Source organism: Enoplosus armatus, chromosome 5 (assembly GCF_043641665.1).
Source record: "Enoplosus armatus isolate fEnoArm2 chromosome 5, fEnoArm2.hap1, whole genome shotgun sequence".
In the NCBI taxonomy this organism is placed as follows: domain Eukaryota; kingdom Metazoa; phylum Chordata; class Actinopteri; order Centrarchiformes; family Enoplosidae; genus Enoplosus; species Enoplosus armatus.
Genome location: NC_092184.1, coordinates 12,994,093 through 13,018,695, shown reverse-complemented (window position 1 = coordinate 13,018,695; position 24,603 = coordinate 12,994,093). Strand labels below are relative to the sequence as shown.

Sequence of the window (24,603 nt, the reverse complement as noted above, 5' to 3'; positions counted from 1 at the left end):
GAAGGAACAGGAAATGAAAGCTCTGTTTTGGACAGACACTTTGCTCCGAACAGACGGTGAGTTTCTGACTGAACATTTCTCGCTTTAATCACTTTTAAAAGTAAATAAATTGTGCACGTTGTGTTACCAAGAACAAATTATAAAACAGACGGGTTGCTGAGAAAGTAGCCACAACAACTGTAATGTGACGTACATAACTTAACTAACGTTAGTATTTGGGAGTGCCGATTTATTTTAAGTAAAATACAAAAAGGACAATGTGTTATGTGGACACTACATTTTCTGGGTGTTTGAGGAGTCGACGAAGTATATTTGCTTGTCTTGTGAAAGAAAACTGGCCGGCGTGGTTAACTGTCTTTGATTAAAACAAACAAACAAACAAACCAGATAATGTTATGTGGAGTAAAACTGACGCAACAGTTACCTACAAACTTTACCTGTCCGGCTAACCTCGCGAAATATTTGCCGATTCAAATTAAAGAGGAAAAAAGAAAGGTGTCAACTTTTAAATATACCCTTTACATATGTGGATATGGCTAAAATGAACTTTACAATGAGCTTAATTGGCAACATCGATCGGGCCGCAGCAGGACATCTGTTACCTGTTTGAATCTGGGCGCCTAATCGGCTGCAGTTCGACTTCGTGGATGGATCAGGTTTTGGGGACAGTTGCACAACTGAACAGCCTGTCCTGACCACAAAGTGTGTGTTCGTGCATGTGTGTGTTGGGACTGGGTGGGTGCTGGCATAAGGCCTCCTATTGTCACTGCGGTGCTGGCTGTAACTAGAGGAGAGAGCACACACACACACACACACACACACACACACACACACAACATAACTGATCCTCTAATAAGAGCTGAGCTGGGTTTTTGGCTGTTCTCTTGTTTTTCAGTACAAGGAGGACTGGAGATTACACGGTCATGAAAATAAAACTTGACTTAACCCAATTAGGGATGCAACTAAAGATTATTTTCATTATTGATTAATCTGCTGAATATTCTCTCAAGTAATCATTTTGTCCAGAAAATGGGGGGAAATGCCTATTTTTCCGCTTCAAATGTCTCGTCCAACCAACAGTCCAAAACCCAAAGATATTCACTTTACTCTCATAAATGACAAAAAACAAATCAAATCATTTGAGAGCTTTCAAGTGTTGCTTGGAAAATGATTTTGTCATTAATGATCAAAATAGTTTTTGTTTATTGACTCTGAATCAAATTCTGTCCCATGTTTTTTAAGTGGTCACCAGGTTATATTCACAGTTGCAGCAAGTTAATGTATTTTGCTGAACAGGTGCAACACGTAGCTTTTCATCCGCCCTACTGTCCTGAGCCTGCCCTCTAGTCTCAACCATGGACAACCTAGAGGAGGACCTGACGTGCTCTGTGTGCTACTCTCTGTTCTCTGACCCGCGGGTCCTGCCGTGCTCACACACCTTCTGTAAGACCTGCCTGGACAACTTGCTCCAGTTGTCCACCAACTACTCCATCTGGCGTCCGCTCCGCCTGCCCCTAAAATGCCCCAACTGTCGCAGCGTGGTGGAGCTGCCCCCAGCGGGCATAGAAGCTCTGCCCACCAACGTATCTCTGCGGGCCATCATTGAGAAAGTAGGAGAGAATCACTTACGTTCAAACAAAACATTTACCCTTTCACTACCTGTCAGTCTGAAATCCTCGTATTGAGCTACTTCAGTTTGTGCTCATCTGTCTCATCTGCTCTCTCAGTACCAGAGCGACAGCGAGCCGCGAGCCCCTTCCTGTCAGGAGCACCACAGGCAGCCTCTGAACATGTACTGCATCCAGGACCGGCAGTTGATCTGTGGGCTGTGTCTGACTGTAGGGCAGCACCAGGGCCATCCCATAGATGACCTGCAGGCAGCATTCATCAGAGAAAAACAGACCCCATCGCTACTGCTGCTCAAACTCTCTGAGCGTAGATGGGCACAGGTGGGGAATCCTGTCAATATGCCAGCTGTGTGTGTTACCTTTGTGCCATTGCAAGCGATGGAAATCTGTTTGACTAAATATATTCATATAAATGTTCCTCTCTCCCTCTGTTAGGTGTGTGAGCTGGGGGAGCAGCTGGAGCAGGAGAAGGCCCGCTGTGAGGGTCTGGTGAGGCAGGACCGACAGGAGGTCAGCCAGTACTTTCAGACGCTGGAGGCGGTGCTGGCCAGGAAGAGACACGCCTACCTGGAGGCCCTGGATAAAGCTGGCGCAGAGGTGTCCCGGGCCTTCGACCCACTCATCCACAGAGTGAAGGAGCTACAGGTGTGTTTCAGGGCTCATGGCTGATTTACAACAAGTCATTGTACACGTCATCACCATTACACATTTAGTGACTGTTAGGCATGGACAGGTAATCACAGGAATCTTTATGACTTGCAGGACTTCAGACGATTGTATGATTTCAGAGTTGGTTGTGTGAAGGTAAAAATACTGTGCTTTGACAATTCAGCACTTGGATTTAGTTACTTTCAGTGACGGACTTTAGTTTGTTTGGTTTTCAGGCACTTCTAAATTATTTAGTGCCATGTCGGATATATCAGAGCTTTTGAAAAAAATCTGAGATTCCCTGTTACGACTAGGAGTTGACATTTACACTATTTACGTCAGAAACCAGTTATTACGGCAACTCCCATATGACAGTTATGTATCCTTATCTTGAAAACTGGGACATGTGATTGTGGTTAAAATACACCAGTGTGTTTTATATTGTGGTGTATAGCGTTGCAATCAATTATTATTTTCACTATTGATTTAGTTTATAAAATAAAAAATAAAATAATGGTAAAAATGTTCATTCCAAGTGGAGCCCAAGGCTTCACATTGGTTGTTTTGCCCAACAAACAGCTCAACCCCCCCCCCCCCAAAAATATATAATTTAAAATGATATAAGACAGAGAAAAGCAGCAAATTCTCATATTAGAAGCAGGAACAAGAAGATGATTGTTAAACAATTAATCGATGATCAGATTGTTGATTAATTTTCTGTTGTCTTGTTTCCTGCAGGAAGAACAGTTGGACCTGGTATCCTTGGGCTCATCAGTAGAGGAGGAGGACTCGCCGCTGGTCTTCCTGGAGCAGGTGCATTTGTTCAGAGAGAGGGTGGAGGAGTTCATTAAAACCCCTCTGCCCGCAGTGATGAGCCTCTCTGTCACCCCGCGGGCGGCGGAGCACCTCCAGCAGCACTGGCCTGCTGTGACCATCGGCAGCCTGGAGGAAGCACCTGTCCCTAAGGTGTGCTGCTGTGCCAGATGTGGCGGCGTGGAGGCTGGTGTGGAAACTGAAGCTGGGAGGGATCAGTCCGAGTGCTGGGTGCAGGACATGTGGTGTCAGCTGCAGCCTACTTCTTCTTCTGTGGTGCTGCTGGGGCTGCTGCTGCTGCTGCTGCTGGCAGTGCTGTGGGTCAACCCGGTCGGAGGGGCGTCACTCGGCTTCTCTCTGCTCTCTCAGTTCAGTCAGTTAGTCCACGGTCTGAGCAGCGAACTGATCACATCCGTCTGCGACGCGGTGGGGTCAGTATACACAGTGATGGAGGCCACCGCAGAAAGATGGAGCTCTCACCTCTCCTCAGTGGGAGAAAAGGCTGTCCAGCAGATGGCTGCCTTATTTAAAACTCTGACATCCCACTGAAAGAGCCCTAACTGGATCCATCAACTTTTATTTAGAAGCTGCGAAGGTCTCACTTATGTTGTAAAGGAAAAAATCCACCCTAAAACACCTGCTGTTTATGGTGTTGCATTCCTGTGTCTATGTTCACGTTTTAAGTTTGATAGTAAAAACATATTTAACAATCCAAAACAGTGAATATCAGATTTTGCTGTCAGCTTCACAAAGAAACAAGAGCTTCAGTGGAGTAAATAGACCACAATGCAGTGCAGGTACTTTTCCTGAACTTGAGAATCTCACTCATCGTGCTGGAAATTTCAGGCAGGAAGATTAAATGATTAGAAATAACTACGTCACCAAAAACATATCTTTTAAATGCATTAACCATCACATGTAGACGATGATTCAGACTTCAGAGGTTCCCAGGGTTCCTGTGCACACCAGGGGGAAGCATGCAATGTTAAAATAAGTTCTTAAAAGAAATTCAGCACAGCTTATGTATCCATAAATGTTTTTATATATTGAATTGTGTTGTTGTCAAGCGTTATGTTCCTCTTTGGGGTGTATTATTCAAGTCATACTGCCGAACTAATAACCTTTTATCATATCAAACACTAATCAAAAGTTTTTGGTTTTGGTTTTTAACATAGATTAAGGTTTACAAAGTGTTCATTACGGAAATAGTAAATTGGTGCCTAGAGACTCAGCCTTCCCATCATGCAGTGGGACATTTCAGTATTTCCTGTTGTGCCGAGAGCTCTTGTATTTCCTTACACAAGACTGTCAACTGTATGTGAGCGTTAGTCTGGCGAGTGGAGCCAGACGCACGGTGGACCAACAGATCATGTTGCAGTGATGCACGCTCCCTTGCTGTGCCTTTACCTCGCCCCCACTTAACAGCCTTATTGTAGTGGACTGTAATTCCACCAGGATCAATAGGTCTTGCTTGGGACATTGTTCTTTTACTAAATAGTGCACTGACATACAGTCTATTTTTAAACTATTATAGCCTTTGGAAAGGCTTTACCAGTGCATCCCACAAATGTTACTTTATCTTGCCCAGACAGACCTCAGAAGACCTTACTGAAACACCAGGTTGAGTATCTGTCAGATATCAAATATTATGTACACAGGTATGATACACAGTCGGGTCTTGTTTTACTGCAAGAATCACAGACTGAACAAATGGCACCTTGAGAATTGCCAGCAGTTTCTAACAAATGTTGTTAACCAGACCTGTTGTAGTGGTTGTATTTTTTCTAAACGTCCTGTATTTAAAAAAATGTCATAATAAATTTGTTCAAATGCTTTTAGTTTTTGAAGTAATCATTTTTAAAAGCCGTCTGCTTGAGAAGAGCTACAAGTCAATTAGTGTTGCAGTGAGCTCAATTAACTGATGCTCGCTACAACTGTCTTTGCAGTGTGAAACACATGATGTCCAAGCCGCCACATGACCCTGACTTTACATCGCCAGTGTTGTCTTGCACAAGTTGTATTAAAATAATGATTTGAAACATAGCTTAGAGTAAATTGACTTGCACATTGGCTTGCTATCCCTTTTGTCTTGTTTTATCATTGGGATACTTAAGTTGACGTACAGAATTTTAGGAATCTACAGCTAGTTAAAAAAGATTTTATAAAATTTTCTCCAAGTTACAAAAATATCTTTTGGGGCTTCAGGGATTCTAATGCGTTTAGAGACACTGACAAACATTGTGTTTGAAATTCAACCTTAAGTGTAGACAAGACACCTTAAATACCACTTGGCCAAAATATATTCACAAACTTATAAAAAGGTAATGCTTATGTACACGTGAGTGGTAATGGAAAGAAAAGATCTTAGCAGAAAACATTTATTGGTTAGATAGTAATAAAGAATAGCAGCATTTCATTGTATTGTAGGACGAGATAAAAAGACATGAAAAATATTTACAAGGTGTGTGAAAAGGAAAGTAAAAGAGCAGAGATTCCTCCGGTTTAAGCAGTGACGGCGTCGTGCTCTTTAAACACGATGGTCTTGGGGTTGATTCCCACACTCTTGGTGGTGTTGTGAGTTTTGTAGATGCCGATGAGACGATCGGCGATCTCAAACATGTTGTTCCTCAGGGAGATGATGATGAACTGAGCGTTCTTTGTTTGCTCCTGCGCCGAGATAAGGGAAAGGGAAAAATATTGATTGAGATTTGAGATATACTTTATATCTCAATCAGTTTTATATACCTTAAGAAATAAGTAATCATGTATCCAAAAGCCTTCAACAGTAATGGACACAGTGGAGGCAAACAGTTAAAGGCTAAAGCACTTTGGATTAATGGAGGAGTTCAGAAAAATCACCTGTTTTTGTAAACTCGAGCAAAACAGTTACACAACACAAACACTGAGCTCTCATGAGTCAGTGATTACTGCACTGATTAGCCCCACAATTCTTAAAATGAACTGGCTAATAAATTCAGTTGGATCACTGTATCATCCAACAGCAGCCCTTGGACTGAGTTTAGGCAGATGTTTGCCAATAGGGAGGGCTTTTCATGGCTTACATGTTACACCACCTTGATACTAAAAATGTACTCTGAACTTAAAAGAGAGATCTTAAACCCACAACTGTGCAGCTTGTCTTCTCGCCTAATACACGGGTCCATACTCACATAAATGTAACAGGCCACGATGGAGACGTTCTTGAAATCAAGAGCAGCATCTATCTCATCCATGAAGTAGAGTGGTGTGGGTTTGTAGTGATGCAGAGCAAACACCAGAGCCAAGGAGCTGAGGGTCTTTTCTCCTCCTGACAGGTTAAAGATCTTTTTCCAGCTCTTCTTTGGAGGACGCACACTGGAGAGAGTGAGAAACAGAAAATCAGAGCTCAGAGAAAAGAACACAAGTCAACGGGCTCAACAAAATGTGCCACAGGTCTTCTTCTCCTCTGTTACCTGAACATGATGCCCTCAGAGAAAGGGTCTAAACTGTCCACAAGCTCCAACTCTGCATCGCCACCCAGTGTAAGCATCTGGTAGTTTTCCTTCAGCTTGTTTGTGATCATGTTGAATCCAGTCATAAACTCGTTGAGGCGCTGTTTGCGCAGGTCCTCGTAGCCGCGTTTGAACATGTCCCGCTCTGTAGTGATCTCGTCCAGCTGAGCCACTCGCTGCAGGTACAGCTCTTCCTGAAAACACACAGTGACACATTCAAGTCAGCGCTCAAGTGTTTCCTTTTTAATAAATTATAAACAAATAAAAATGAAGACATTTCTTTCAATCACAATTAGACATTTGCCTTTTGCAGTTTATTTGCTGTAAAATGAAGGAATACTTCCAGCGATTAATTAAAATTCATTAATAACAAAGCATTAGAGTTAGATAGAAGGATGCCTGCTCATATTTGTGGTTACCTTCTTCTTGTACTCAGCAATGGCCCCGAGGTTGGGCTTCATCTGAGCACACTGCGTCTCTAACGTGATCATCTTGTTGATGATGACGTTGGGATCTGAGATTTCTGCAAGTTCAGCAGAGGTAAGAACAGGAAGTTCCTCCGCTGGCTTGTCCTCAATGGTATGAAGGGACAGCTTGGTGGCCTGAAGAACATCAACAAGAATAATTAACACTATATAATATAATTCATGTTGCCCACACGCTTATTTCACATCATCAATGCGAACAAAACCATCTGCAACCGTCAAGAAAATAAATAATAAATTAAAAACAAATCAGCCTTCATTTTAGAAAAAAGTGCTTAAGGGATGAATACTTAAAACACAGGTAATACAATCAGGCAAAAGGACAGGACACTCATTAACAGCAAATGCAAACTAAAATAACATCTGCAGTGAATTATTATGAAATGATTTTCTTTACATTATTTTGAGGGATTGAGGAAGAAAAGTTAAGTACATGAAGCATTTGTTGCTTGTGTTTGTTGAGAACTGGGAGCTCAGTGACTTGGTAACGTTAGTATAGTGTAACGTTATCTCACACACACACACACACACACACACACCTCTTTCTGCCAGTGTCTGATCTTGTTGTTGTGTTCAGTGATGGTGGTCTCGATCTGCTCGATGCGGAGCCGGACGCTGAGGGACTCCTCCTGCAGGGCGTGCTCCTGCTGCTGCAGGACCTTTATCTCCTTCAGCACCCCCTGATACTGCTCCTGCACCTCGGGAAGTGCGGCCTAGAGGACGAGAAAACAGTGGTGCTCAACCTACTACAGTGTTTACTTCAAATGTATTTAGAAAACCATATTTCAACAGTTTACTGTATTTTCTCCTCATTTTAAGTTGCTATATACATTACAAGAAGACCAGGTTTACAATAAACTGCAGTCAAGAATGTCTTCTTGGAGCAGGAAACTACTTTTGGATATATTGGTATAAAATATCTGGAAAGTCTCTGTAAAAAAACAAAAACAAAAAACAAACAATGCCTCAAACATAAAGTGAGTTGAGAGTGCCAACCTCAGCCTCCTGACAGGCCTTCATGACCTCCCCGGCCTCGTCTTCCAGTTTCTTCAGTTGTTCCGAGAGCTCAGTCATCGACTTGTCATTCTCCTCCAGCTCAGCCTGCACACGATTCACACTCTCCTCACACTTCTTCAGGTTGCTGCAGAGTGGACACGAACAGCAAAAGACACACATGTTAGCCTCTGTCAGAGTGGCAGCGGTTAATGTGTGTGTGAGTGAAAAACTACTGATAATGTCAGGGTGAGTCTTGCAAACCAAAACTGTTATTGCGTGACTGCTGAAGAACAACCGACTTGTCTACATGCTTACAAAGACCTAGGCTCAGTGACACTTTTTCAACTTTCAGCATCAGGATCTGGTGTTCATCACAGCTGACCTACGCCAACGCCGTGAGGAGTAACGTAACGTGAGCAGCACGGCAGCAGAGCAGCAGCAGCCAATACACAATCACAGTACTTACGTGCGTAAAACCACAGTGATTCGTACAAACAGACCTACGTGAGATGTACCGCTGAAATGCTTTGTGCAGACACACTGGAACGGATAAATTGCAAAAGTCATTTTTATTTCAAATAGGGTTTTGTCCGCATTATTTCCTTCAGATTGTTGTCTAAACGTTGAACAACTGTATGAAAAATGTGAGGCAAGAGTTAGCAATCAGAAAGAACTAGAAGCAATAAAATGCATCTCAAAATGTGAAAAATGCTGGCTTAGTCTGGATACAAGGCCAAAATGGAGAATTCCAGAGTGAAACTGGTCAGAAACTTAGTAATACAACCACAATATAACCAAAAGGTGTGCACCCCAACATCATAGATATTTTCTTACACAACAGGAGAGATAAAAGCTCCTTTCCGACCTGGAATCTGTAACATTGCTAGGTTCATCTATCTGCCTAAGTTATGGCTATTTGGCTTTCAGACGTGCTTCTCCAATATGGAGACTGTATTTGACACAAAGGAAGAAGCAGTTTCACACAGGCTGCCTCTGTGCGCCTCAGTTTATAATCTCTCACTGTGTTCTTAATTGGCTGGACAGCTCCTCCACCCGAACAAACCATTTCACATGCAACCACCAGCATCAATCCACTGCAGCAGACTGCCGGGCTGTCCTGCCCACACGATCAATCTTAATGTTCCAGCTACAGATACTGATGACTACAGGTCCATTTTAGTTGCTAATGCCACAACATTGATTAACTCAAAGAAACCAATGACAAACACAGGAGGGAGAGCTGAGTTTAGCGAGTGTTCTGGTAAGCTCATGTTATGTCTATGTGATGTACCGACCCAACACAAATGTTGGCATCCTTAAGTGAGTTATTTGCATGCTCAGTCTGACGAGCTGACTTTAATTACACCCAGAACACCAGTACGGGGTGTCGCCCCCTAGTGATAGACAGGAGAGTTGTCTGTGCAACTACAATCACGGCACGGACAATCTGGGATGCCTCAGTAATGAACTTGGTGCTGATAATAATGACTAAAATGAACAGTCTGTAGAAAAGAACAAAACCAGCTGTGTGTTCCCCTCAGAAACATATCATGTTAACTTGTGTAAAACAATTTTGTGACTTTAGGACAGTTTCATATACAATTAAACCAGACACTGTACCAACAAATGCGCTCAAACTAAGTATTTATATGTATTTATATTTTATGAGTATTTATACTCTAGGCAGAGTAGCGGATCCTTCTTATTATGAGTGCGTGAACAATGCTAAACATGTAATTACAGAGCTTTCCTCACCGGTCAGCTGTCTTTATGGCCACTTGGGCCTTGGTTATGGTGGAGGAGCAGTCATCTAGCTCCTTGTTGACCTTGTCAAGCTTGTCCTGCTGAGCCTTTAGCTTGTGGCTATTGATGTCTACAATCAGGTTGTGGAGCCTTTTCACCTCATTTTCCACCTTCCCAGCCTTACTGGATGCTGCCTCATAGTCTGAGAGAGCAACAGAGGACAGGGACAGAGCAGGGAGACAGGAATAAGACAGAATGAGTGCAATTCTTTCCACAAATTACAGTCTGGAGTTGGAGAATGAACATTAACTTAATAACATATTTAACAATTAACAATATTTCTCTTTACAGTTTAAAGGAGGATCCCACCTTTCTTGAAGGCCTCCAGGCTCTTCTCCATCTGTTTCTGTTTGGCCTTGTCTGGGGCAGCAGCGAGCACATTGGCCTCAAGCTCCTTGATCTGAAGTTTCAAGTGAGCCTCCTGGTCAGCTAGATTCTGAAGGAAGGAAAGAAGGAACATAGTCAGTCACACAGGCTTGTTAAAAGCCTTTATATCAGTTTACACACCCAAATGAGAGAGACAGAAACATGGTGAATGAGAGGGAAGAGGTGTATTTGCTGTACAGTCATGCTGTTGGCGTATTTTTCCAGGGTGTTCTTCATATCTCGGAGCTGTGGCCCCAGGCGCTGGACGTTCTCCTCTAGCTGCAGCTTTCTCTCTTGGCAGCCCTGCAGCTTCGACATTTTCTCATTCAGCTTGCTCTCCATACGGTCAAGCTGCAGAAAACACATGAAAACCATCACATTTGCTACACTAATGACCTGCTGTGGTAATTATCTGATGGCAGGGTCCATATTCATCTGGCATCTCAGAGTCACTTCTAGGAAATGTGCTCAAGGTAAAACTTCAATACTACTGGCTAACAGCAGGAACTAGGAGTCGTTAATGAGGCTTGATACACTCATTTGGCTGTGAGCCTATAACAAATGCCTGTTTGCTATGTTGTTAATGTATAAGAAGTCCCATAAAATGTGATCGTGCCTTGGTATATTAAATTAATGATTGATGTCAATCTGTTTTTATGGTCCAGCTGCATCTGTGCGCCATTTGGTTAAAATATCAAGGATCACGTTTGCTATGTATTCGAATATTTTTTCCAGATTATGTTTAATGGTGAGAAAATCGTTGAACATACAGCATATTAGGGCTTTGAGGTGCAATAAAAACAATCAGAGCTCTTCTGCTCTGTACAATCACTGTTGTTGCTGCATTAATAGCTTTTAATTAAGTGCAAATAACAATAACATGTTTTCTGCATAGTGGCCACAGCTGGACAAAAATCCGTAACAAGAAGAAATCAAAAACATTTCTATGAAAAAGTTAGTCGTTATTTTAAACCAAACCCAAAACATTATACTTAAATTATAAACTAATTTCAGGCCCTCACCTCCTCCTGGGAGAACTCGGTACCAAGAGAAGAGCCCATCCTGCCCTTCAATACTCTTCCTCCTCCAGTCATGGTTCCTGTGAGTCACACACCAGACAGTATTATTATCTTCACTGAGAGAGCCATAAGTATACGAGTTAGAGAAAAAAAGATGGGCCACGTAAAGTTATGACAGAAAAAGTAGGTCACCCACCAGCCATCTCGATTATCTGTCCCTTCAGGGTGACCACTCTCCAGCGCCTGTCCTTCTGGAAGGCCATCCTTGTGGCCTGCTCCATGTCCTGGGCCACTAGGGTGTCCCTTAGGGCAAAGTAGAAAGCTGGTCGCACACTCGCATCTTTCACTCGCACCATGTCAAAGAGACGAGGGCTGTCCTCTGGAGTGCGAATGGGAGACATGTTCTTCTCCCACACCTTCATCTGAGCAAAGGAAGCAAGGAGGAATGAGAAGGAGCAGCAAGAGAAGGAGACCATTTGTTTTATCGAAGGAAACCTGAATAGCTCAACATAGGCTACTGAATTGAGTACTCGACTTAGTGATCTAGCCTCTAAGAGAAAAAAATCATCCATTTACACTGTAATGTCCTTTACCTTGTCAAGACCAATGAAGGTGGCGACCCCAATGTTCTGTTCTTTGAGGAATGTAACACATTTTTGAGCTGTGTCGATTGTATCCACCACGATGTTGTCAAGAGCGCCACAACTAGAGGAAATGGCAACGTCATACTTCTCCTCTATGGCTCCGAGGTCCCCCTACAAGCACAAAAATAAATTATAATACAGCTACTACAGACCTTTCATATACTCAAGCTGCTGTGCACACCATAGCTAGATGACCGTAAATTAAGTTGTTTCCGTGTAACCCTGTATATTAATGTGTTAAAACAGTTTCTTTTTTTTTTTTTACCAATCTTCCAAAGATGCCAGGGATTCTGCCATTCTTCTTCTGCTGCATGAGGGCATCCAGGACCTTTCCTCGGCTGCGGTTGGAGGACAGAGAGCTCTTGGCTTCATCCACCTTCTGCCTCATTTCCCTCACCACTTCCCTGGTTTCAGTATCCATCTTCATCAGCTGCCCCAGCTCTCCCTCGTCCTGCAGAGGAAAAGAGAGGAGCAATTCAAGGAGAAGCTCACACCAATGATGCCATCCACAGGGCACAAATACTCAATAAATGTAGCAAGTACAGCTGGATGTGTAGTGGCTTCAACAAAAGTTACTGATTTTTACAGATGCAAAATGTCCCATGTAAATGCTGCCTAAACAAAATGCCAACAATGTTGGCCATGATGTTGGTTTTACCTTCTTGAGCTCCTGTTCTTTCTGGGGTATTTTGACTTCCAGGTCTTTGATGGCGGCACGGCGCTCACGCAGCGTGTCAGAAGTTGTCTGAAGTGTCTGCTTGGCCGTGTTGAGCTGTGTCAGGGCTGTGTTGTGGCGGCTAAGGTAGATGTCAAGCTCCGACTGAGCCAGGTCCATACGAGACCGGGTCTCATTTACAGCCTTACTGAGCTCCATCAGCTCTTTCTCTTTGGTCTAGAGAACAGAAAAAGAGGAGAGGTAAGGTTGGAAGACAAAGGGATGAGATTTTACGGATTGTTTACTACCTAAAGTTAAACAAATCATGCAACAAACTAACACCAGGATGCATAGACACACCTCTTTGTCCTGTTGCAAGCCGCTGGTCTCTTCCTTCAGACTTTCCATCACCTCCTTAAGTTTTTCCTCTTCTTTCACCTTCTGCTTCTCCAGCTCTTCCTTGCGAGCTGTTGCCTCAGAGATGGCCTTTTCACTGCTGGCTGGTACACTCCGCACTTCCTCCAGCTAAAAGATGAGCCAGACAGGAGAACGTACAAAAACAGACGAGATGTGTCCGACTCTAAGCATTCTAAGCAACAGTGGCTTGACCTGTCTAGATTCAACATGAGGACACAATTCATCACTACGCACTTCAGCCAACCACAGAGTAATAGCCCTTTACCTCTTAAATTAGATGATGAGATAAAGGGATCAGTGAAGACTTTAGGAGACAAGAGGTATAAAGTAAACGGATTGAATACAGGTTTTTTTTTTGCCAATGCCAGTTACAAGCAGCTGTGCTACACATTCAGAGGCAGGCCAAAACACACAACTGTAATCAACTATAAACACACACTGAGCAAGCCCTGGTTAAGACTGGCACAACAGTCTGCTGCTTGGCAGGGCTGAAACAAGGCAAGGAGCGGTGTGTGTGTATAGTCTATGTTTTGTAGGGTTAACTGCGGGTGAAATGTGAATGTGGCTGCTGGGAGTGTTACACAAGCCAGGCTGTAGTTGACTACCACACAGCAGAACACTGCTCCCCAGAGGTCTGCCTGCCTCTGACCAAGACGTTTCCAGAGTACAGCCATTGTAGGTGGAGCAGATAGCGTTTTAGAGCAGAGAGGGAGATGAGAAGATATACCTACAGTTACGAGGGAACTGTTGACTCTAGGTCTGTGTGAACACGTTTTTCAGTAAGTGTGCAAGTTAGAGAAACATTAGTCTAAGAGACAGGAACATCATTAATCGTGAAACAGAGCATGAGTGGGCTATTAATAGGCACACACTAACAATCAACTTGTGTGTTACTTCACAGCCCCCTAGTGGATAGTTTAGGGCAGATAGCCCTTCCTTCCATGAAATTTGATTTACAGTTCTGTACAGATTTTATTTTTTTCCTATGGATAATGCCAATTAATTTAGAAGACATACAGGGACTTCCATTTACCCAAGGTAAGAAAAAATATGAAAAATTAAAGCAAGGTCCCTGCACACTTTTTCAAATGACAACATAGTTTTTCAGTAGCAATATTCACATGGTTTTTGTACGAAAGCCAACTTCACTGTTCTTCATCTTGTTTGTGTAGGTGTAGCCATCATGCAGAATGTCTGGAAACACTAACTCTACCAGTAGCCAGGCTTTTTGTTTGAAATGCTACATTATCTGTAATACTTTTTACACAAATTTGTATTATCTTTACATCTGAAATAATGCTTAATTTTCATTAAAAAACCTTATATAATATAAAAAACATTTTTAAATTCTTTATCTCGAGGAAATCTGTAACCTAATCTGTGCTTATTATGGTAACCTTTTCTTATAATACTGAAATTAAAATGAACCATAGTTTAAAAAACACAAACACACAGTGTACTGTTTGTGTTTACAACTGTAAAACATGAACCTGTTAAACCTACAAGTGACTCTAGTAAACTTGATTACAAACTAAACATAAAAAGGCACACATGGCGTTAAAATGTAGTTGTTTAATTCTGCAACTCATTAATCACTTAAATGCAGACTTCTGTAAAGCCTTGACAAATGTCCTTTTCTCTAGGCCTCAAAACAACAGCCTTGTGTTTTCTATAAGCAACGGAAATTGTATTTTTAGTGCCCATGTTTCTTTCTTGGCCACGGGACAAAATAAACAGAGTAACACTGGAGTGTCATTCCACTGGTGCTAGCTTGTCTTGACTTTTTGTTTTGTGTAGTAAATTATGAAAAAATGGCTACAATTACGCTCTCCTGACAGATTATGTGTCTGTGTGAACATTGTGAGAATGCACACTGTGATACTATTGAAGTGAAATAATCACAACTACTGCAGAGTAGCAAACAGTAATACCAACTTAAACAAAGTCATTGAAGTGTGTAATAGCAGACCACAATTTAAAGGCCAACACACCTTTTCTTTGTCCTTTTCCAGCTGCTTCTGCAGTTTCTTGTTCTTGCTCTTTGAGTGTTTAATCTTCTCACGCACTTCAACGTCCTGCAGATCCAGCTGGGTGAACTTCTCCTTCTGGGTCTCAATGTACTTGTTGAGCTTATTTTGTTTCCTGGTGGAGGAACAGCATTTTTACTGGGTACACTCAAGTCAATCAGGGAAAAATCTACTGAAATATTAGATCAACTTTGAGAATCTGAAAAATATCCAAAACAATGTATATATACACAATAATAGGCAAAGTTTCTACAACACTTCACAATAAAGCTCAGTCAGTTTTCAGTTCCCTCACATTTTTCATTTCAAAGAAGTTTTGTCAGTCTACGGTCATCAAAGCCAAAAATGTATAAATTGATGTCTAGAACAGCATCAAGTTTGTACCCTTTTTTTGTGAGGGAACAACAGTTTGTTTTTTTTATACGTTTTTGCAACTGTTTGTGGAACAATCAAATTTCAGGACAAATTACTACTGATACTTTTCCAGACCTGAACAGGAATTTTGCCTCTAAACAAAAATGTTCAGAGCAAGAGAGGCCCTGACAATAACCACAAAAGTACTGAATTAGTAGAAAAGTTAGTAACTTAAACATGTTACATTGGTTAATAAAAGGGTAGAAGGACAAAAAATGCCTTACTTCTCCACATTTTTGAGCTCTTGGTTCATTTTCTCCATCTCCTGTGATATCTTTGCATTTTTCTCAGTGAGTTCCTTGGTGTCCTCCAAGATCTTCTGCTTTTCCTGCTCTTTATCCACCACACGCTTCTGCAGATCATGACTAATGGAAGAGATATCAGGAAAAAACAGTAAAGTAAAACTTGATCATTTACACATTAAACAAATAAAATGGGGTCTGACACGAGAGAAGGCTCATGCCGTCCTGTGAAAGTTTAAATATAGAGTATAAAATTTGCATTTATTCAACTGATTTTTTTCTCTTTTCTACGCTACTGTTGGGTCTACATTGAAATTTAATGAGAATATATTATTGTTTAATTTGTCTTGTACAAAACAGAGACAATGCTGATGCACTCACACATAATATTGGCAGAGTTGAGTCTTGTGTTTGAAGATGTCATTCTCCAGGGTGAGGAACTCCACAGCTTTGTTCTTTTCTCCCTCCAAAGCATTCTTCTCCTTTTCCACTAGCTTCACTCGGTTTAGCTAGGACAGTGAACATATTGCAGTACTTAATATCAGGTGACAAAACTTCAATATAAATCATCATCATGTTCAAAAAAGTCATTTTTACAGCGCCTCCATCATTCTGATGCCACATAGATATTTTTATAAAAGCTATAATAGCATTCATTTGTTTCCAATCACTTCTGTATTCGTTTACCTACATTGTATAATAAAATAAAAAAATATTAAAAAAAAAAAACAGAAAATGAAAAAAGGTTTGTCAACATACAAAAATATATCTTCAGAAGTTATTATGTGTGCACAAAAAAATTCTATGAAAAGCCATTAATAATGTCTGGGGTAGTTGGCCCAGCTAAGTACCAACTTATCTTACAATATATATAAAAATATAATACAAATAAAATATAAGAGGTTGCATATCATCTCAGATATGCAATCAAAAGCTTCCAAACACATGCACACACAAAAGAAAGCCTCTTCAAACTCTAACCTCTACTGTATAAATGAAGCCAGGACACAGGAAGGAAAGCTGGTTAGCTTATGAATGTGTGAGCAGATAGTGTATGAGTGTATGTCACCTTCTCTCCCCTCTGCTCATTGAGTAGCTCAATGCGACGGGCCAGGGTTAGGATGGGCTCCTTGAGGCGGCAGGAGCCGATAATGTCCTCCAGGTACTCCAGCATGCCCTCATCGTGCTCTGTCTGACCTTTAGGCTTCATCATGGCAATCTGCTCCACCTCGCCCTAGGTACAGTCCAGAACAACACACGGACAAAGACATGCATGCAATCATTCACACAAAACATAAGCACTAAAAGTTCTACTAAAACAAATCTTATAATTTGTAATAATAAAATAAAAAATGTCCACAACATTAACTATTAAGATATGTGGTCAATTGAATTCACAACTCTAAACTTGCAATAATGCTGGTCTGCTAAACACACAACTTGGCAGATACAGTCATGTACAGTGTACCAAAAATGTATTTCTAGAGGCTCCCTCTAGTATTACATTGGGCAAACAAACAGAAATATCAATTTAAAACTAAAGGAGAACATGACATTAAAATACTGGAAAACTACTCTTTCTTCAAAAAAATAATGGATATGATTCAATCTGATGAATGAGTAAAAAGTGTTATCAGACATGTTAAACATGCTTCAGAGCACTCTCAGAAGTATTAATGTTGTAATAACACATAACCACATCAACACCCCACCAATAATCACTACCCATTACAGACCTTGTGTTAAAATTAATATTACCAAATTTAAAGTGATTTAAAAACAAATGCTTTTTATAGCATAGCATACCAATTCTGACTTATTGTAGCTACACCCTTTCCCCCCCACATACTGCACATCTATACTACTTGCCCCCAAGTTAGGGACAACTCTCCAAAGTAATATTTGTCTGAACATGTGTTCATTTTTATTTTTAATTTTTTGAGACAGGCTGGCTTATAATAACAATATTGCTACATAATAATTGTCAAGTTAAACACAAATTAAATCCAGATATAGTAAAAGTCTCTAATTGTTTCATGTATATGAAGGGAAAATAAAGGCAGCTCACATATTACTTTTATGTATGAAAGAAAGGAGAAGCCAGGAGAGGAAGGGGTGGAATCCCACGTCATCCTCTGCTCTGACCAGTGCACAAAATAGACAGTTTCCCCTTAGCCAGAGGCCTGGAAAAGTGACCTTGGAGAACAAGCTAAAGCCTCTTCCCATAGTCATGCAGCCATATCATGGTCAGAGAGCTAAAAATCTAACATCCAAGGCGAGTGAGAATGGACATGCACACACACATACGAAAAAGGCAAGCAGGACACATATAATCAACCAACTAACCACAAAACTACAGTGGGAAACAAAGTGTTTGTACCCACCACCTGAAACTACCACTTACTGTAAAAATAATGAAATAAAATTAAATAGAAAAATTGGGACAACAAAGATTAAGCCACTTTGTTCCACTCTGACATGAATGCCCCATAAGCCTTGGGGTAATCAGTAATAATGGATAGGCCACACATGTAATGCAATCAGAAGGAGTAGGAGTGTAACTAGTGAACTGGTTCAAACTCAGTGCATCACAATGCTAAATTAAAAAAACAAAACAAGAAAGAAACTTTTTTTTAAATATAGGAGGAATGAATTACATTCACAGTGGAGGTAAAACAAATAAACAAAATGTTGAACCAATATTAAAGCCATGGTAATGGAAGGTGTTTGATCCAGCCACACTGAAGCAGCACTGCCAATATTGGGGTTGGGGTCTATTCTCACACGCCAATATTTACGTGCTGCTAAAGCGTGGCAGGTACATGGGAAAGGGAGAGGAAGGGAGGTCCAACCTACCCCACTGGTGGGTCAACCCCATCTAAGATTCCCCCACTAAAAAAATCTGAGATAGTTGTTCAACCACAGCCACTCACATCCAAGTCCATGTATGGGTAAAATTGCCTTTTTTCCTTAAAATTCTAAAGCAGCAAATAATGGTTCGCACCTTTTCCACATTGTTTCAAACCATGATGCGCTGCTATAGCAGTCTAAGGGCTGGCAGAGGACACATCCTCTCCTTTCCAATTCCACTGCAACAGGTTATTCACACAGACAGGCATGGCTTTAAAGGTAGCCATGAAACATTTGACTCAAAGAGGACTGGGAAATGGGCAGAGAAGGAAGAGTAGGAAATATCTGACAGAATGGGATGGTCAGAGTAAGGATAAAAAAAGCAGATTTAGAAGTGGAAGAGGAAATTACATTAAAAAATTACAATTACCTGTAAGATCAGAAATCTGTTGTGGTCTAGGTCAATACCATGGCTTCGGAGTAAAGCCCCCACTTCTTTGAATGTGGCTTTCTTGCCATTGATATGGTAGGCTGAGGAATTGTCTTTGTTGGCAGTCCTGGAAACATAGAACTTGCTGTTGGGGATGACTTCGTAGTCATCTCCTTCCTGGCTCAGAGGGGGGAGGGGCAGAAGACACAGAGCAGCTTATAAAAGAACAGTTCAGAAAAAACTCACACAGCTACCCACATCAAATGATAATACTCATAATACTGACATCCACAGAGTGGTTAGAGAAAAACACCCCACATTAAAAACAATTATGAAAAAGGCTTGTTTAAAAAGCACACAACAGATCTAGGCCAGCTACACTGCCATGTAAATAAACCATAGCAATATTAAAGTGTATTCTATTGTGTTACATTTACAAAATTTAAACTCCATATTAGATAAAGTGATGAGATTATGAATGCAATGCAAAAAGGTAGGCCGTTTGCCTAAAAGTGTAATAATTTTAGAAACAAGTCTAATAATTTATGCTGTGTACACCACTTCTTAAAAAATATTTTTAAGTGTCAGAAATGGCAGATAGGAATGCTGGCAGAGTTCATAGAATTATGCCACTAGTTTAACAACTTGATTTTAATTTACTGTGAACTGATGGACCAAACAGAAAGGCAAAACTTACACCCCCTGTGGCAGATCAAATATAGAAACATGCTTAACTGTCATTATTTTAACTACAGTCAGTTTTCCAAGTAATTTGTGGTCTAATACACCAGATTAAATTTGTAAAATAATACAAACACCCATTTTATTGACTTTTCATAGTACAGTCAAATAAGTAGAGCCTATTCACTAAATGGCACATTTAAAAATTATTCAAAAATACAGGAATCAATTCTAGCACACAATGAATTGACTAAGGTATGTGTGGGTGTTAGTTGTAACTTTCATGACCGATTTGAGTCTGTGTTTAGTCATTGGTGTGATAAATGAGTAGCAATATTATCTCCTGAGCATTGAGGAAAAAACATATTTAAAATTCAAGAAAAATATCGGTCCTCTAGAAAATATTTCCAATTGCCCCTTTCAATTTGGACTGCTTATTGATTAATTCAGAGAGGCCAGAGTGACTGTAGTGTTTGACAGAGATATAGATACATACCTTATCAATAATCTTTTGAAAATGCACCTCCACAGTACAGCTTTGCACATCCTTGTGTTTATCAGAGCTGTGAATCAGCACTGAGAGCTTTTTCGATCTGATCTTTTGAGCTCTGTATCCAAACACAAAGAGCATCGAATCTATCACATTGGACTTCCCACTCCCATTTGGACCAATGATGCACGAAAAGCGCTGAGAGAAAGATAAGAGACAAGATAAAAAAATTAAATAAATCAATTATACAAAATATACTGCATCCACAAACAAATCATGTAAATGTCATAACTTTACAAGCTATAAATTAACATTTCAGCATAGTAAGATTGTGATAGTGAATGTATTCCAAGTGGGTGTAGTTAAGATTTATTTTAATATACATATATTTACAGGGCAATGAGGGGAGCAGAAAAAGGTGAAAAGACAAAGTTTAATGAAAGTCATAATTAAAGGGAAATGTCAGCACATCGCAAGATCATTACCCCTTGCATGATACACTCACTAAATCAAAATGGAGGAGTGTGACTTTTTCCACTTTGAATTTTTTTTTTTTCAAAAATTAAATAAATGTTATAGTGTAGTATCATTAATATTTTTGTACTTTGTTGTGTCTACCACTCCACAAGGCAACATGTTTACAGTTGCATAATATGAAATTAAAGTCTAATAAAATAAAATGGAGAAGCACTACAAATGATGGTAAATCTGTGAGCTTCACACAACACATTAACAGAGTATTTCGCACACAGGGTTGACATTTGTAACCATGTTTGGTCGTACCTTGTGAAAAGGCCCCAGAATCTGCTCGCCTGCGTAAGATTTAAAGTTGCGATTAACTAAATGTGTTATCATCAGGCGAGGAGCGCCCGGTTCATTGGTCATTGCTGGGGGCGGGGGTGGAGGGATGCTACCGAGAATCTCCTCCAAACTTCGATTATCAACCGCCTCGGCAGCTTCCCCGAGAGACGGATCTGTGGCACAGAAAAAAGTACAACTTTTATTTCTCTGTGCGAGTCGTTTCAGGTGGGGAGGGGGGGTGGGGGGGCAGTGGTGCGTGGGGGAGGGGTAGAGGAGCAAAAAAACAAACAAACAAAACACAGGCAGCAAGTTACAACAGCAGTCAAACAACGACTCCCGAGAAAGTTGACAGGCGTTATTTTTCTTTGTTCTGAAAACAAGAGCCAACCTCCTAAAAAAACCTGAAAGAACCATGGCCGCTTATGAACAAACCCACATTATTATACAAACGCTCTCCACGAGAAGCGTTGATACGTGAGAGTAGATGCGCCACATTCATTTCGTCGATGACAAATAACTAAAGTGTATATTTCGATCATCAACGTCACATTTTCACTCATGCTGAAGTGCACTCAAAACACAGACTGTGAAAATCGTGTTTTGTGATGATAATATTTAATGTAAAACCGATTATGTTGCCATCACACCAAGCCACAACGACCTGTCCAAAATCTATTGTGCTCACATAAGCATAAACAAGCTATGGGGTCGATGTTTGTAAATTAAATTCTTGCAGACAGACACCCAGTGAAGCATTTCAACACATTCTAAAGAATACAAACAGCACTTAACGCCTATGTGCGTCTCAAGCTTCGCATACAAATTATTACACAAATTACAAATCATCAAGTTATAAGAATGAACCGAAACACCCTTTTGATCTGCTACATAAAACACTTCATTATCCGAAATAAATTACCTCGTTCGCTGAGAAGATCCGGGGAAGAAGTACACTCGACGATATCAAAATCATCTCAAAAATCATAAGACATTTATTGATGACTGACACTTTAGAAAAATATATGTCAGCCATTCTAACTACGTGTTGAGATTTAAGTAAGAAGAAAAGCTCCACAGCTGTGCCAATTGACCACTACCAATACAGCGATACACGCAACGCCATTGAGTGAACACAACTTATTTAGATTCACAGACACCAAAACACCCTTTGTTACTTGCCAGTTGTCGGCGGTGCCTCCTCTTGGCCATTGGAGTTGGTTTCTTTAGGGGGTACATCCAGCTCGTCTTCGGAGTCATCCCGAGGCTGCGACCCTTTCCCTCTTGGCTTGGCGGAGGCAGTTGAGCTCTTTGCAGTTTTAGATGGCATGATTTGAAATCTGAATGGGTCATTGGTAAAAAAGGAATATCCATGAGTGGTTTTTGTGCCTGTCAATCTCCCAACTCCACTTTTAGTCGGTCACACGCAGCTACCGTTGTCAGGCTGAAATTATTACCACAGTCAGATCTCACTGCCGTCCATCTAACTGTTAGTCGGTATATTTTTCATATGATAACAGTTTTTTTTTCAACAATAGATAACGTAACAACATGAGTAGGGGTGTTTGAGTTTATAACCTGAACAAAGTGAGTTATTAAAAAAGGCTCTCGGCCAGATGACGTTAGAAGAGATGGCAGCGATGAGGCTGCCAATCTGCGTGATGATTGTACCAAATTAGATGCTATTCTAACACTAAACCCCAATAACAGTAAAAAAAAAAAAAAAAAAAAAAAAAAAAAAAAAAAAAAATGAATGGCCTCCTATTGCGACAGACTCGTTGTGGTAACGTTATCCTCCTGCATCTAAAGTAGTTGATTTGCGCGTCACAGAGTTGAACAGTTAAGGACCCTTGCAATGTTGGGAAAAATAAGAAAATAAGGTTAACGTAACGTCACCGGAAAAACTAATTCAGTTAACGTTAATATGCAAGTAGCTAAATTATCTCCCCACAGCTCTTAGCATAGCCTACGTTATATGGCCATAACTGAACAGACGCAGCTCTCTGATCAGTGGTAAAGACACAACGTCCTAAATTGACCGAGGTCTCAAACTGACTCTAATATAACTTTAATCACCTCAACTTTTATGTTGGGGGCGGAGGTGTACACGGGGCAACCTAACTCGCTAGCTAATTGGAAAGCACATTCAAAGAACTTAACGGTAACTTTGGTCTAATAGTAACGTTAGAACGTTGTTACACGCACGTTTGCCAAATAAGTGACTTGGTATCGCTTGCTTGGCAACCGGATAAAAAAAACAAGTAGCGTTAACTTAACCGTTAACTTTACCGTGCAATTTCCACTTTGCTGATGTTAACGTTAAGTTAGCTGCTGTAGCTAACTATCTGATGATAAGTAACACAGCAAAGCTAAAGCTAACGTAATGGCTAACTTTGACTAGCAAACTTATCTGCGTTGTAGATCTGTAACGTTAACGCAATGCTATAACGGTAACTGGTCTAAAAGGTAGCGTAATCTGAATTGAAAGGGGCGCTTAACTTAGCATTTGCCTAACTAACGTTAGCTAAAGCTAAAGTAGTTGACGTTAACCAGACTAAGGTATTGCAGCTCAAAGTTTACCAACCATCTGCAACATTAACGTTACTGTCAGGGGTGTGTATGTCTACGATAAGGCACATTTTGCGTTAAATACAATATAAGGCGGAAAAGATTAATTACATTCCGGAGTGTTGTTAACGTTGGCGAGTACGTTTTCCACCGTAGTTTATGTTAAAACGCGAGTTAACGTGTTGTTAATGTTAAATCTGGTTTGGAACTAACGTTATGCATTTCAGCAAATAGACGGAACCCAGTCATTACTCTCAGCTAAATGTTTCTATGTACCTTCCACAATATGGGCACGGTCTGTCAAGAGTCTTCCTTTCTGACCCAAATCACGATTTCGAAAAAGTATTCGTTAATCCAAAGTTTGGCAAATATAATCCACAAAATTCAGCCCCGTGTCATTCCGAGTCGCTCTCCTACTTGAAAACTCTAACTTGTAAATGGCGCCTAAACTGTGCTGTCGAACCAAATTCGTTACAAACTGACGCAAGGCACCATGGAACGTTCAAAGGGCAAGGGAAAAAAACATGAAATTCAAAAAAGGGGACGAAGCCAACTCCGCCTCGCTCCAAACAAACGATAACCATAAGACAAAAAGAATGAGACGAAAAACGCACAAAGAACAATACTTTTTTCAATGTTATATATTATTTAAGATTATTGTCAGATTCAAAGCCGAATGTTTCTACGTGTTCAAACGGTTGCCTGGTTACAGTAGAAGGAAGTCCCGCCCGGAAGAATAGTTTACATTTGAGGAAATATTGTTCGTTGGATCAACGAATAATGTTAGTGTATTTTGATTTTAATGAGTTCTATTTAATACATTTATTTAACAGATGTCATACTGTACTTGTAAATTATTCGAAATTTCCGTTTGCAAGGAAGCGAGACTTGCGACTCTCGCGACAACTCACTTTTCAAGCTGTTTATGACCCAGATTAAACGGCTACCAAGGGTTAGCCTTGATAACCTAGCGATACATTGCTGATTAGTGATGGATAGGCTTGCTCTTTACTGTATTGACTATTCATGCATCTCTTTCTGGAGTAAATGACACGCATACATTGCTGGTTGTCCCGTAGTAAAGTCGGTAATGACAGAACGATGTCCGCTTCAACCTGAAAACCAAGTTAACGTTAGC

General features: G+C 40.7%; 2 protein-coding genes across 2 annotated transcripts; one reads left to right on the top strand and one right to left on the bottom strand.

Annotated features, from left to right (window-relative positions):
- Window positions 1-38: 38 nt before the first annotated feature.
- Window positions 39-3,905, top strand: trim59 (tripartite motif containing 59). Its single transcript, XM_070906364.1, has 5 exons — window positions 39-56; window positions 1,243-1,610; window positions 1,728-1,949; window positions 2,064-2,273; window positions 3,015-3,905. The coding sequence occupies exons 2-5, from the start codon at window positions 1,356-1,358 to the stop codon at window positions 3,636-3,638; spliced, it is 1,311 nt and encodes a 436-aa protein (XP_070762465.1). The 5' UTR covers window positions 39-56; window positions 1,243-1,355; the 3' UTR covers window positions 3,639-3,905.
- A 1,566-nt stretch (window positions 3,906-5,471) lies between these two features.
- Window positions 5,472-23,835, bottom strand: smc4 (structural maintenance of chromosomes 4). The gene is made up of 24 exons (XM_070905322.1): window positions 23,742-23,835; window positions 22,080-22,237; window positions 20,883-21,073; window positions 20,106-20,297; window positions 18,929-19,105; window positions 16,718-16,882; window positions 16,030-16,157; window positions 15,631-15,771; window positions 14,957-15,107; window positions 12,909-13,073; window positions 12,552-12,785; window positions 12,159-12,344; window positions 11,843-12,004; window positions 11,446-11,671; window positions 11,253-11,329; window positions 10,429-10,581; window positions 10,174-10,300; window positions 9,817-10,006; window positions 8,062-8,206; window positions 7,605-7,778; window positions 7,000-7,182; window positions 6,542-6,774; window positions 6,260-6,443; window positions 5,472-5,756 (listed from the first exon to the last, which is right to left on the bottom strand). The coding sequence occupies exons 2-24, from the start codon at window positions 22,225-22,227 to the stop codon at window positions 5,592-5,594; spliced, it is 3,897 nt and encodes a 1,298-aa protein (XP_070761423.1). The 5' UTR covers window positions 22,228-22,237; window positions 23,742-23,835; the 3' UTR covers window positions 5,472-5,591.
- Between the last annotated feature and the right edge of the window lie 768 nt (window positions 23,836-24,603).